This window comes from Pimephales promelas, chromosome 3, assembly GCF_988280905.1.
Source record: "Pimephales promelas chromosome 3, fPimPro1.hap1.1, whole genome shotgun sequence".
Lineage (NCBI taxonomy): Eukaryota > Metazoa > Chordata > Actinopteri > Cypriniformes > Leuciscidae > Pimephales > Pimephales promelas.
In genome coordinates, this window is record NC_142771.1 from 5,414,821 (window position 1) to 5,430,134 (window position 15,314).

At 39.4% G+C, this 15,314-nt stretch overlaps 2 protein-coding genes and 1 pseudogene across 2 annotated transcripts in view; 1 reads left to right on the plus strand and 2 right to left on the minus strand.

The window, feature by feature from the left end:
• Window positions 1–15,160, minus strand: part of LOC120463016 (GTPase IMAP family member 8) — a 33,709-nt gene extending 18,549 nt beyond the window's left edge. Inside the window, exons 1-2 of the mRNA XM_089129261.1 lie at window positions 15,113–15,160; window positions 9,827–9,916 (exon numbers count right to left, since the gene is read on the minus strand). The gene's annotated coding sequence lies outside the window, so the exon portion shown is untranslated. The remainder of the gene's footprint in view (window positions 1–9,826; window positions 9,917–15,112) is intronic.
• Window positions 1–15,163, minus strand: part of LOC120463206 (uncharacterized) — a 52,902-nt gene extending 37,739 nt beyond the window's left edge. The window contains exons 1-3 of the mRNA XM_039652134.2: window positions 15,113–15,163; window positions 9,827–9,916; window positions 1,019–1,054 (exon numbers count right to left, since the gene is read on the minus strand). Coding sequence (XP_039508068.2) covers window positions 1,019–1,054; window positions 9,827–9,878 — 88 coding nt within the window. The 5' untranslated portion in view covers window positions 9,879–9,916; window positions 15,113–15,163. The remainder of the gene's footprint in view (window positions 1–1,018; window positions 1,055–9,826; window positions 9,917–15,112) is intronic.
• On the plus strand, window positions 7,176–7,905 carry LOC148981921 (uncharacterized; annotated as a pseudogene).
• Window positions 15,164–15,314: the final 151 nt, after the last annotated feature.

A 15,314-nucleotide genomic window follows, 5' to 3' on the forward strand; every position in this document is an offset into this window, starting at 1 on the left:
GTCAAGCTAGGTGGGCATGGTTTTAGCAACAGGCACCTCAGCTCCACCCATGTTCCGCCTCTTTGCCCATTTTCCATTATCCGGGAGTGACTAGCGGCAACACGCTGCCAAGATGGCGACGCCGGCTCCGCCCACTTTAGGCTTCAAAAGCGCTCTTCAGAAACCTACGGCTGACGTCACAGACACTACGTCCATATTTGTATGTATTTTATTGCAGTCTGTTTTAAACACTCTGCTCTCGTTTTTTAAAACACTTTCAAACACTTCCGTGTGCTCTCAAATGTGTTGATTATTGTAGCAATCACAGACATGTCCGATTGGTTCATGAACACAAGGGCCAATCAAAGAGGTTTACGACATGGGCGTCAGTTTGGTTTGAAATGTGCTGGGGACAGAGACGCATTTGGAAGGGCATTTTCAAAAGTGCTGGGTACAATAACGCATTCATTCTTTTTTTCTCTTTCGAGTAGGTCATGTTTTGAAAGACGATGTCCTGTAGCTTCCTGATGTACATAAATAAAAATGAGCACAATGTTCGAGTATAGTGAGTATATAGAGTATATACGCCCTTTATTGAATGTGTACGGTGATGGTCCAGGGGTAGAATTTTTGCCTAGCGTGTCGGGACTCGGGAGGATCGAGGTTCTAATCCGCACTCGTATAGTTTTATAGTTTCCGAGAGAAGACAACACATTTCAGTGCTAGATCGCCTGTTATTTAACAAACAAATGAAACGAATGCTGGTAACTGGATATGTTTTATTTGTATTGGTACATCTGTGCCGCGAGATGTTTCAAAAGTGGTGGGGACAAAATCGACCCTGGCAAAAAGTGGTGGGGACATGTCCCACCCGTCCTCCCCGTAAATGACGCCTATGGTTTACGATCCACTCAACAGCGCTAAAAAGTGTCACAATTTTAAAATTTCAGTACCATTTGGTACCGAAGTCGGAACTTTTTGACAACTCTACAGCAAACAAATGCATATATTGTGAAAATTTGTACATGTTCATACTCACAATCTGGAGGAAGTAAATTAAGGCTTCCCGTACTACCTACAAAAAATGAGTAGACATTCAGTTAAAGGGGACAAATCATGAAAATCTGACTTTTTCCATGTTTAAGTGCTATAATCAGGTCCCTGGTGCTCTACCAACCCAGAAAATGTGAAAAGTGAAACCCATTGGCTTTGTTCTGGTAAGCCTTTCTCTGCAAGCATGTCAAGAAATAAGCCAATCAGATTTTTTTTTCTTTTTTTTTTTTTTTTCGGGACAGTGCACATTAATGAACAATCTTAACATTTCTGTACAGACTGTAAATGAGCCAGATTATAGCATAAATGCAAATTTTCACCTAATTTTCACAGTAAATGGGACATTACCTAATGTTTGTTGCGATGCTGTTCCAAAAATAACCTCCTCGGATAGACAGAACAGTTTGTCCAAAGGTAGTTTTTCTATGCGGGATCTCTATGAAGCTCTGGTAAAACAACCTCTGTCAGACCTTGGTTTAAAGGGGCATTCGGTAACCCTAGCCACTTATTCGCTGATTTTCACTTTTCTTGTTGGATGTTTTCTCAACGAGCTGTGCGAATATTTCACAACACTGCCATAAATTCACTTGTGGTGCCCTCATCCCCTTTCTACCCTAGACGCGCTTGTGTACTTTTGTTATTGTCGGATCCGGTGTGTTGAACAAATGAGTCCCAGACACTCCAACTTTATCGTATGGAGTGATGTTTACTGAGGTGAGTAATAAATCAAACACAGTATCATTTAACATTGACATGTACATTTTTGCATTCTGTTATCAACCAGGGGGTGGGCGGATGAATCTAGCAAACATTACCGCTTATTCCCATCTTAGTTATAGATTAATCTAACGTTACCCCCAAAAGGAACTGTAATAAAATTTAGGCAACGCTTCCTTTTACAGTCCAGTTAACCATGTAAATACTATGTACTTATTTTAGTAACTACAATTACTGTGTAATAACTAGTACTAACCCTGAACCTACCCCTAAACCTACCCCTGTTCCATGTACTTACCTTATATTAGCCAGTACTTTCTAGATGTACACTGTAAGTACTGTACTGTAAAAGGAAGCGTAACCAAAATTTATCTTATAATTGTACAGATAAAGCTCATGTTGCAGTCTTTTCTAATTTAGACAGGATACATTATTGGTAACAATCAATGCTAAACATGTTATTAAAGAAAAATTGAAGAGTTCAGATGCAAAAGCCTCTAAATGCCGTTTGAAATTTTCTTCTAGAATGATCATTTTTATCAAGCTTGTGTATTTAAGTTCAGTAATTTCACTTAAATGGCAATGAAGATTACCTATTAATTGTCATTTAAGTGAAATTACTGAACTTAAATATACAAGCTTGATAAAAATGATCATTCTAGAAGAAAACCTCAAATGGCACTTAGAGGCTTTTGCATCTGAACTCTTCAATTATAGATCATAATGGAGTCGACCGAAGTATAAACAATTTTATTGACACAGAAACGCTGTACTTTAGCTCTCGCCATTCCACAAATGCATGACCAATATTTATTCTTGTGCTGTCCCTCGCTCGGTCAACAGCTTTCTTCCTCTCCCTCACCTCCTCCACCGAGTACAGTTTCCTATTCTTTTCACTGGAGCTTGAGGCATTATCCATCGTCGCGTGTTCTTTTAGCTAGTATTGAGCTTGAGGGGGGCGTGTTTTCAATAGCCGTAAAGCAGTTCGTGTTTCTCGCTCTTTCTCGCTTGTTCTCACTTCTCACGAGACTTCCTATTTCCAACTTACCGGGGGTGCGTTTCCCGAAAGCATCGTTAGCAAACTATGGTCGCAAGTTTAGTCGTTACCAATTACCAAAGGAGTAATTACCAATTACCAATGGAGTTCAATGAAAATTGCGACCAAGTTGCGACCATGGTTGGCTACGATGCTTTCGGGAAACGCACCCCGGGACGGTAGTCTTCATGTTGCAAGGCTGGTTTTTCGCCTGGGAATGCTGGGGGGAGAGGGGAATTCACCATTCTCACCAGAACTGGTAATTTAAACATGCAAATAATTTCTAAATGGATTTATTTAGTTGAAAGTGCTGCTTTAATGCATGTAGAAAGTAAAGGTGGGGCCAGTCCATGACAAACGATATAAATTAAAAATCTATTTTTAAAATGAATATAATTTTCAAAATTGAGCATATTATATTTTGACAAAATATTACAGTATTTTTATAGATTATTTGAATAACATTTCTATGGGTTTTAAAATTGTATTTCTATGTTCAAGAAACCAATTTGAAATGACTCAAGCGTTGTGACATGGTGCATTATCCTGCTGGAAGTAGCCATCAGAGGATGGGGACATGGTGGCCATAAAGGGATGGACATGGTCAGAAACAATGCTCAGGAAGGCCGTGGCATTTAAACGATGCCCAATTAAGGGGCCTAAAGTGTGCCAAGAAAACATCCCCACACCATTACACCACCACCACCAGCCTGCACAGTGGTAACAAGGCATGATGGATCCATGTTCTCATTCTGTTTACGCCAAATTCTGACTCCACCATCTGAATATCTCAACAGAAATCGGGACTCATCAGACCAGACAACATTTATCCAGTCTTCAACTGTCCAGTTTTGGTGAGCTCTTGCCAGAGATGGGAGCAAGTCACACATTCAAGTCACAAGTAAGTCATGAGTTCATGGGTGGAATAAAAATATGGCAGGACTTTTACTTTCTGACCCCTGGACTAGGGCTGCACGATTAATCGTACGATATTGTTATGCGCATCTAATCAGTAAAGTCGGTTCCTTGATTAGTAGTAAATCATCTTCACCTGCTTTCAGATGGAAGATATGATGCAGATATGAGTGTTAAATGAACATTCAATCAAAATTGTTAAAGTTAATGAGATAATTAAGTGATTAATTTAGTGATAATTAGGCATTATTGAAGACACCTGATGATAACAAGCAGAATCACTGAAGGAGAAAAATCACAAATTGTAAGCCACCGTTATGGAGATCAGTGTCTGCTTTAGTTGGGCTCTTGACCTTTGTATTATAAACTTTATATTTTAATTGGCTGTTGCATCTGAGTTATACCTGCCAGATAAACAAAGAAAAAAAATATCAAATGGTGTTGGTTATATTCTGACAATCATTATTTGAAATTTATGTCTGTGATTTATGCTGTTACACTATAACTGAGATTCTGCATAAATATCCAGAATTTGAGCTATAACATAAAGGATTTCTTAAAAGTTGTAAAAAAAAAAAAAATCTTTCTTTTAGCCACACACAGATATCAAGATTCAGTCAATGCATCTCAACAATGGTGATGAATATTCAAGTAGGAAAAGTAAATTACATAGACAATTCAGATCATAATTTATTCATACCGCAATGCATGATGGGAGCCATTAATGAGTTGTGATTGGTGGCAACAAGGATTATAAATGTCACCACGGTTGAGATAGACAGGCTGATTATTGATGTCTGTGTTACTAAATAAAGACAAAAATGATTTGATCAGAATCATTTTTATTAAATGTTTTAGTTTATACTCTAAATACCAGATCATCTGAATGAGTTTCCTTTTTCAGATCATTGCATGATTATGTCATTACACAACTGACACTATTAGATCACAGATGTCTTTGTTCATTTGACTGTTATAAATCTATAACAGCAGACAAACAAAGTTTAAAGTGAAAGTACAAGTGTCAAGAGCCCAACTAAAGCAAACACTGATCTCCATAACGGTGACTTACAATTTGTGATTTTCTCCTTCAGTGATTCTGCTTGTTATCATCAGGTGTCTTCAATAATGCCTAATTATCACTAAATTAATCACTTAATTATCTCATTAACTTTAACACTTTTAAATGTTCATTTAACACTCATATCTGCATCATATCTTCCATCTGAAAGTAGGTGAAGGTGATTTACTACTAATCAAGGAACCGACTTTACTGATTAGATGCTCACAACAATATCGTACGATTAATCGTGCAGCCCTAGTCCAGGGGTCAGAAAGTAAAAGTCCTGCCATATTTTTATTCCACCCATGAACTCATGACTTACTTGTGACTTGAACGTGTGACTTGCTCCCATCTCTGGCTCTTGCCAATTGTAGCCTCTTTTTCCTATTTGTAGTGGAGATGAGTGGTACCCGGTGGGGTCTTCTGCTGTTGAAGCCCATCCGCCTCAAGGTTGTGTGTGTTGTGGCTTCACAAATGCTTTGCTGCATACCTCGGTTGTAACGAGTGGTTATTTCAGTCAAAGTTGCTCTTCTATCAGCTTGAATCAGTCGGCCCATTCTCCTCTGACCTCTAGCATCAACAAGGCGTTTTCGCCCACAGGACTGCCCCATACTGGATGTGTTTCCCTTTTCACAGCATTCTTTGTAAACCCTAGAAATGGTTATGCGTAAAAAAATCCAAGTAACTGAGCAGATTATGAAATACTCAGATACTTTCGTTTGAAGTTCGGGAGATTGTCTTGACCAGGACCTCACCCCTAAATGCATTGAAGCAACTGCCCTGTGATTGGTTGATTAGATAATTGCATTAATGAGAAATTGAACAGGTGTTATTAATAATCCTTTAGGTGAGTGTATGACTGCCTCGCTGCCTGCTGTGCTGTGTCCAAACCTCGTATTAGCTTCATATTTCTTTCTGTTTTTAACCATCATTTCTAGTTGTTTATACTACTAAATACATCTTACCCAACATTTCAGATTAACCTTACACAAGCTTCCGCTATTGTTAGTACAACACACTAGTAACTCGCTAGCCTGTTAACGTGCCACCCGTGTGCTCATTTATTTATTCATTTCCATTCTTTGTAAACCCTAGAAATGGTTGTGCGTGAAAATCCCAGTAACTGAGCAGATTGTGAAATACTCAGGCTATGTTTACACGGAAACAATTCTGAAGAGAAAACGCAAAAGTGGCGTTGCATTATCACTTTTTATTCTGCGTTTAGACGAGCGTTTTGTGTGGGAAATCCGTGTGCATTTGATGACGCAAAAGTGTGTGAAATTCAATGTAGTATGCACTCCAGGCGGCTAGGAATGCATACTACAACAACACCAAGTCCATGCGCCTGTGTACAAACTTCACAGGCAAGCAGACTTTTGCGTTTTTACCCTTAACACGGGAACGAGGCGGTGGAGCGTTTTTAAGATTTCCCTTTGGAGGGTGGTTTCACTTTTTTGCTTTTGTTTTTACGTTTTCACCCGCGAGCGTCCTTGTGTAAACAGGGCCTCAGATACTTTCGTTTGAAGTTCAGGAGATTGTCTTGACCAGGACCACACCCCTAAATGCATTGAAGCAACTGCCATGTGATTGGTTGATTAGGTAATTGCATTAATGAGAAATTGAACAGGTGTTCCTAATAATCCTTTAGGTGAGTGTATGACTGCTTCGCTGCCTGCGGTGCTGTGTGTTTGTTTGCTCCAAGGCTGTTCGCTCCGTCCAAACCTCGTATTAGGTTCATATTTCTTTCTGTTTTTAACCATCATTTCTAGTTGTCTATACTACTAAATACATCTTACCCAACATTTCAGATTAACCTTACACAAGCTTCCTTTATTGTTAGTACAACACACTAGTACACGCTAGCCTGTTAACGCGCCACCCGTGTGCTCATTTATTTATTCATTTTCTCTCGTGCGCCCATGCCTTTGAGTTCAGAAAAAGCCCGGTGAGTAAAACCAGTCAACAAACGAGGTGAGTAAGAATCAGTCAACAAACACGGTGAGTAATGTCTTGTCCTCTTATTGTCACCTGTATCACGTTATATCCCAGATAGCAAACTGACATTGAATCAACGTGGAAATATGACATCGAAACAACGTTGATCTGACATTGTTTTGCTCATCGAATTAGCGTCTGACGTTGGTTCAACGTGTCATTATTTCAAAACTAACGGAAAATCAACTTGAAATCAACGCGTTGTTTCAACGTTATGAAGGCAAACCAATTTTAGATTTCATTTAGCTTTGAAGAATGCCGCGTCTGACGTTGGTTCAATGTTAATTCGATGAGCAAAATCAACGTTGTTTCAATGTCATGAGAGACCTCGTTTCCACGTTGATTCAATGTCAGTTTGCTGTCTGGGATGTTTAGTGTAGCCTCCTCCAATGTTAATATAGGATTTGTATGTGATAAATGCAAGGAGACAGTCAGGCTGAGTAGATTTCAGAACTAAAGACACACATCCAAACTTTAATTGAGAATGGTAAGAATATTAGATCTTTAGATAGCAGTTTGGATGCGCCTAGCATAGTGAACTCTTCACATGTTCCGGCTGAAGTAGAGCCCGTGCAGCAGGGCAGATGGGTGACGGTTAGGGGTCGCCACTTTAGTCGCGGATCAAAGAACCACTCTTCCGTTCCGATTCCTATAACAAATCGATTTGCCCCACTCAGTGAAACACCCACTGAGAATCCTTTGAATGTGCCCTGGTAATTGGTGATTCGATCACACAGAACATGAAAATAGAGACACCAGCAACCATAGTCACATGTTTGGCGGGAGCCAGAGCGCCTGACATCACAGCAAATTTAAAAGTGCTGGCTAATGCTAATCATGAATTCTCTAATATCATTATTCATGTCTGCACAAATGATGTTACACTTCGCCAGTCGGGGATCACCAAAATTAATATTAAAGAGGTGTGCCAACTGTAATTTGCTCTGGCCCCCTTCCTGTTCGCAGGAGTGATGAGATAGTCAGTCGACTGTCCGCACTTAATCGTTGGTTGTCTGAGTGGTGTGCGCAAAATAATGTAGAATTTATAGACAATTGGAAAAGTTTTTGGGGCAAGCCTGACCTGTTGGAGCTAAAACATGACAAATTTGGGGAAGCAGACAGACTGGCTATACCGACCGTCTCCTAGCGGCCTTGCGTCACCATGAAGGTCAAGTCAAGTCACATTTATTTATATAGCGCTTTTTACAATACAGATTGTATCAAAGCAGCTTCACAGTAATAACATGAAAGAAATACAACACAGATCAATAATATTGTTGAATATTAAATGTCCCCAACTAAGCAACCCAAAAGCAAGGCAACAGTGGCAAGGAACCAAAACTCCATCAGGTGATTGAATGGAGAAACAAACCTTGGGAGAACCCAGGCTCAGTCGGGGCCAACGAAAGAACAGTGATTACAAAACAAATTGGATCGAAACATTAAAGGAATTGTCCATTTCCATCTGTTTGGATGTCGAAGTAATCAGGCCTGTTTGGAGACGAGATGTTGAGGATCAGTGCCGATGACTGTCGTGTCGATGAGGCCGGCACTTAAGTATGAGTCGGGATGGGTCGGGATGTGTCCAAGGTCAGATGAATCCCATCACATAGAGCCTCTTTCACCAAGATATCATATAGAAACTGTGTCTGTTCTCCGAATTTGGATATCCAAAAACGTCAGATTAAAAATTGAATTGATGTTCAACAAATAAAAAACAGATATAATGCAAATGATAAAGCTCGTCTGAAAGGCAAAGGAGGAGGTGTTGCAGTACTTGAGCAAGCTGTTAACGCATTATAGTCCTTCACGTCTAATGCGATCTCAAAACTCCGGCCAGTTGATAATACCTAGAATATCGAAATCGACTGCTGGTGGTAGATTTAGAACCAAAATTCTGGAACAATCTTCCTAACATTGTCCGGGAAGCAGACACACTCCGTCAGTTCAAATCTAGACTAAAAACACATCTCTTTGTCCTAGCATACTCATAACACACTATAGACTTCCTAAATTCAAATTAGGCTGCATAGTTCAGAGGAGAACTGGCCCCCGACTGAGCCTGGGTTCTCCCAAGGTTTTTTCTCCATTCTTGCCACTGTTGCCTTGGCTTTTGGCTTGCTTAGTTGGGGATATTTAATATTCAACAATATTATTGATCATTATCACTCACGCCACCGGCCTCGCGCCGTTCTCTCACGTCCCTCGGCCTCGTCCTGCTCGCCACATAGAATCTGTACTTTTTAAAATGGGGAATTTGCAGTCTAAGAATTCAGAACAAAAAAAAAAAATGAAAAAACATGTCTATAAAATTTAGCCATAAAAACATCTCAATTCGTTAAATTTCAAATGTTCGATATTCGTTTAAAGAAACCAAATTCAGAAATATTTAAAAATCCACATAATATTAAATCTTGTTAGATTATACTTCACTTTGTTAGATTCAAACTTACACAATTTTTTTTTTTTGTCATATTACAAGCTCCATAAAAGTTAAGGAATCTTACACTGGTTCAAACTAGGCTACTGTATTGTATATGTTTGATTTATGTTTAAGTATTTGGGACATGGCTTTTAATGGTGAGCTTTTTTTTGGATACATTTTGTTTTTTGTATCCAGGCTATCAAAGTATACAAAATTTTGAATTTAGATATATCGGCCAATATATCGGTTATCGGTATCGGACAAAATTTACATATCGGTGCATTTCTATTTCCTGATTGTATTGAGTGATTTCAAACACACGTCTGATTGCAGGTACGCTTGCAATGGACATAATAGCTTAGCTAGGGAGGCAGCTATCGATTATTTTAGTAATCGAGTATTCGAACCGATAATTCCATCGATTGAGTAGTTGGAAACAAAAATTGTGGTAATAAAAATAGATCCAAGTGAACAACGGTCAGAGTCAGCCACACGACCCCGCCCCAATCATCACTCAATCACCAGAGTATGGACTCGATGAACCTGCTCTCCCTCATTCAACACATGCTTTCTATTTCACTCTCGTCTGGTCTCGTCGCAGTAATACACTGCTTTCTCTCAGACTCCAAACCAATCTACTCACCTGAGATCTTATTGTCCTCTTTGCAGTCTTCAGTCCGTCTTCTGTCCGTCATCCTGATCCAGATCACCTGTCTGTGCGTTCACTCGTCACCTGCACAGATATCCACTTCAGTTACCACCATCATCATTCTACAAGTCACCATCCTCTCACCATCATCCTGTTTCAGTTGCTCCACCACCACTCTGCTGTTAATAAACACTGTATTCAATTAAAGCTGTCTGTCTCCTTCTGTGTGACAACAGTCTTTAAAATTACTTAAAATAGAAATATAATAACAACCAGTGTTGTGCACTCAAGACTCGGACTTGGTCTCGGACTCGGTCTCGAGTCCATATTTTAGCGGACTCGGTCTTGTCATGGACTCGTGTGCAATTTGACTCGGAATTGACTCGTACTCGAACATATTGGGAGTCGTGACTCGGACTTATTCCCGAGTCCACTCGAGTCCCATTCAAAATATGTCATGATTATTACTGTCGTGAATGTTAATATTTCTTTGAATTGTTGTTTGATTGAAACGTCCAATGATTGCTGACTTTCTTGTGCGCAACGGCGCATGATTTAAGACTATAATGTTTTGCGGCACGCAAATGCAGCAGGACCCAGGTCAGATGTGATGTGGAGCCTCTAGCTCAACTATGTATTGAAAATGTCTGTCTTATCATCCTTAATTCAGTTTGCATATTAGAGCCACACAGAATTCATGTACAGTAATGTTCTGTGAAAGAGCACTTACTGGTTTTAATAATTGTAAGTAATAATTATAATTAAATTACCTTATGTGACACCACTATGTGACCTTTTTACCATTACAGTGCACATGATTCCATGGTATATTTGGTTTACTGTTTGAGTATGGTGCCAATTTTATTGTTACCACCAAATATTTTACATTTTCTTGAAGATATCTTTAAATCTGGTTTGAGACCCAACCTTAGGTTATCTAACCTCTCTGGTCTCAGTCGACTCAGACTCGACTCTCTTTGGTCTTGGCCTCGACTCGGATTCGACTCTCTCTGGTCTTGGCCTCGACTCAGACTCGACTCTCTCTGGTCTCGGTCTCGACTCGGACTCGACTCTCTCTGGTCTTGGCCTCGACTCGAATTCGACTCTCTCTGGTCTTGGCCTCGACTCGGACTCGACTCTCTCTGGTCTCGGTCTTGACTCAGACTCGACTCTCTCTGGTCTCGGTCTCGACTTGGACTCGAGTGAGCTGGTCTCGACTACAACACTGATAACAACTGTGGGATTACAAATTTAAGAATCTGTTTAAGATCTGCTGATCCTAAATCCTTGCATAACATCACATAAAAAACTAAGGTGAACTAACTGGACACTGTATTGGGCATTCAAGGTGAAGATGATGGCATCGATTTACTGATTAGATTCAATATGGTTTCCAGTGAATGCAATTAAAAAAAAGTTGTCAGTCTTTGCTCTTCCTAGTGAAAGTCAAACTATGTGTGAATATCTGTCTTAGTTCTTGTGCTCGTGGGATTTTTTTTTTTTTTTTTTTTTTACAATTCGTGGGTACCATTATCTTCACAGTCGGGGATAATTGCAGGTATTGTCTTTAAATGGTTTGATTTAGTGGTCATCAGGCTGTGTGTAAAGCCTGTTTTATGCTTCTGCGTCGAATCGACAGCATACCCCCGCAGACCCTTCTGCATTGCCGCGAACCCCTCTCCGACCCCTCCGCCGTAGCTCGACATGCACCTCCAAAAAAAGAGTTGTGATTGGTCAGATTATACTTAATTTCTGGAGTGTAGCTTTTCCGGTTTCCCCCTCCCACTATGCCGCCATTTTCAGAGTGACCACTGACTGCACTGTTTGTTTCAACGATGGATCAAGTTGAGGAACGTTTGATTCTTCTGTGATTAAACATTTGCTATAAAATCATTTGTTGTTCAACGTCGATTAGCTCCAGCTGCACATTCTCTCTCTTTCGCTCGCAATTAGATGCGTTTCCATTACAGATTTGTGCAAAAATCTTCTGCGATTTTTTTTTCTCTAAATGTCAACAAAAAACTATTGCGAAATGACAGCGTTTCCATTAACCGATGTTATGCGACTAAAACGTCTTTTTTTCCTCTCGCGATAAGTCATTCCAAAAATCATGGCAACGGACGTTGGTAGGTTTATAGCCTATATCACAGCCACCGCAGACATTACTCAGACAGCAAACTGACATTGAATCAACGTGGAAACGTCGTCTCTCATGACATCGAAACAACGTTGATCTGGCATTGTTTTGCTCATCGAATTAACATTGAACCAACGTCAGACGCGGCATTTTTCAAAGCTAAATGAAAATCGAAAATTGGTTTGCTTTCATAACGTTGAAACAACGTTGATTTCAAGTTGATTTTCCGTTAGTTTTGACGCGTCTGGCGTTGGTTCAACGTTAATTCGATGAGCAAAACAATGTTAGATCAATGTTGTTTCGATGTCACGTTTCCACGTTGATTCAATGTCAGTTTGCTATCTGGGTAGTATTATTATTATTAATGGAAGGAGATGGTGTGTAAAGTATGGACTAGTGGTTCTTTGTAGGATGGGAACACTACAGAAAGATTCCGGCCAGAGAATCCTATATCATCTTTTTATTTCCCAGATCAGGATGTCAATATACAAGTTTGCATGTGTATGTGTGTGTGGTCTAAACAGAAAGAAAGAAAAAATAAATAATGAAATGATAATAAACAAATAAAGAATACTATACTATGCTTATTATCATCATTTACAACAGTATAGTAAAGAAAGTAATAATTAACATTAATCCAGTGCAGAATACGTCACTATATGCCTTTTTACGGTGTACTACTGCACCTTTAAGTGACTATGCAAAATATAACATTATATCGCTATAACGCTGTAGCATCAAATAAACAGTAAATGCTGCATCCGAACACGGAATTATATTTCTAAATATACAACACAAAGAGGTCTATATCGACGTATAGATGGGCTAATTATTTCCCACAGAAAACATATTGACTATTACAGCACGCTCTGTTTTCATGACTACACAAATCACACAGAATAAACGAGTTTGAATGAACATAAATACAGTTCAAAGTATAGTATAAACATACAGCAGTAGTCAGAACTTACTTGTTTTTCATAAAACGCACACAAAAGTAAAGGAAGGGGTCTCTGAGAATCCTCTCATCATCCCTGAGCGCGAATAACTGAGTCGCAAATATTATCTGAGGCGCGAATAACTTAGGCGCGCGCATTCCTTTCCAGGCGCAGTTCACGTGATGGAGCGCGAGCGCACTTAATATCAGCGCTGAACAAATAGGCTTTCAGACATGGGGTGCTTCTCAATATCCCTCCTCGTCTCCTCGCTCCTCCGTCCTCCCTCCTATGACCCGGAAACCGATCGAGCTCAGCCATCTTGAAGGACATCTCAATTCTCTAATTGCACCGTGAGGAGTCGAGGATCGAGGAGATAGGAGGCTCCCTGAGGAGTCATAAGCGAGGAGACACAGGTGCATCCTACGCGGAACTGTTATATTCACTAAACGTGACGCACGTGTCAATTATCCTCCCCCTTCACATCGGTCACAATCATTTTAATTTATACTTTACCTTTGCAGTTTATATAAACCACACATCTCAGATATTTCAACAGTATAGCCTATCTTTATTATTATTTATTATGAATTTATTAAATAACCAAACTTCAACATCATAAGGGCAGATCCTTTTAGCGCTGCTGATGACACTGTGGAGTGACGCTCAAATGATCAAGAATTCCAATGGATATAAAAAAGCTTTTATTCGATTCCTCTGTCCTCCTTTCCTTTCCTCGCTTCCTTCCCTCACGTCCTACAGGGGGTGGAGCTGAGACGCAAGGAAAGGAAACAAGGAAAGGAAACGAGGATGCACAAATAAGAAATGAGAAGCACCCATGGTGTGTTATCCAAGCATTAATAGGAGGGAAATACACAAAGTTCATGTGTGTTTCTCCTCATTTCTGCTCCGAGGTCTTGATTGTGGCATTTCTTTGAGGTTTAGAGTCCAGTAGGCTATTCCTGTAATTATTGTTTCTTTTATGAGTTTAATAAAGAACTCTGTCTCGTATTATGTCTAAACGGTCAGTAACTGCCAAAAAAAAAAAAAAAGAAAGAAAAAAAGAAAATACAGAAGAAGTTGCAGTCAGTCGATGCACCAGAAACACAGAGACCACAATGTTGTATAGTAAAAGAAATCTGTTTTTTAGAGAGAAAAGACAAAAGAAAGGGTGTCAGTCTGTAACCCAGCTTTTCACCAAGAAAGGTGGTTTGTGGGTGAGTCCATAGTGAAATAAGCTAGCTAGCTGCAGGCTAGTGTTAGCCTACATTTCATCAATATTTAATCAGTGCAGGGAAACAGTGCAGTTTAGCAAGATATTCATATTAAATCATTGCCCATGCCCCTTTAGCAGACTTAACAACAGATGAGTCAGCAGCACTGAAGGTGAGCAACATTGTTGCTAATGTTGTTAAGTCATTGTTGTTAATGACTTAGCATCATTCCAGGGAGTCAGTGTGCGGTTCTCGGCCTCTCTTGCTCTTTTTATACAATAAGTAGCTTCAACCTGCATGTAAATTACAGACAATATATTACAATAATAATCCAGTTTGATGCGTTCATTTAGACTGAATTTTGGCCGTTAGATTAATACAGACTTTATTATTCCCATCATGAAGGGCAATTTATTTGAGAAGCTTGCACGTACACACACAAATCTTTAAATCTGTCATTCATTTTACAATAAAAATACTTTGAGACAGTAAAGGGTTGCCTTTAGGACATTTTCATGGTGGCTTTTAATCTTACATCAAATAATGAACTGCATAGCCTATGCAGACTTGAACAAATAATAAATAAACTTAACAAATAACTGCATACTGTCTGCAGACTTGCATTTACAAATCACCAGAAGTAAATATTGTGCTAGTAGGCTACTAGTATTGAACTAACAAGAAGCAAAGTTGATTAGAGTATGTAAAGCGTTTGATGGGACAGTCCTAGAGGTGTGGTACGCTCTGATAACAACAATGTTAATTTCAGTATTGGGAAAAACTGCATATATATTTTGTTTTTAACATTATTTTTTAGTTACTTTCTTTACAATTTTGATAACCAACATGTTCCGTCGAGTGAGAAAGAAACAGAGAGTGCTGGACTGCAACATCATGCACACACAAATATAGCGAATGTGCTGACTCATAGCCTACGTTACACAAGTTAACATCCGAGTTAGTTTAAAATCTTCTTCTTTTTTTTTTTACTTACCTAACAGAAAAGGTTTTGGAGCGTTGATTGTCTGTATGAACAGTAGCAGTACAACCTGATCAGCATTTTGATGAGAGGAGACAAGGCGAATCGAAGCAGGTTTCCTCTTCTCTGTGATTTAACGGCAACAAATGCCTTGGTCATCTGTCGGATTACTTTCAGTCGTGTCCTTGTAAAAAAGCACCCTGTACTTTATAGCCAA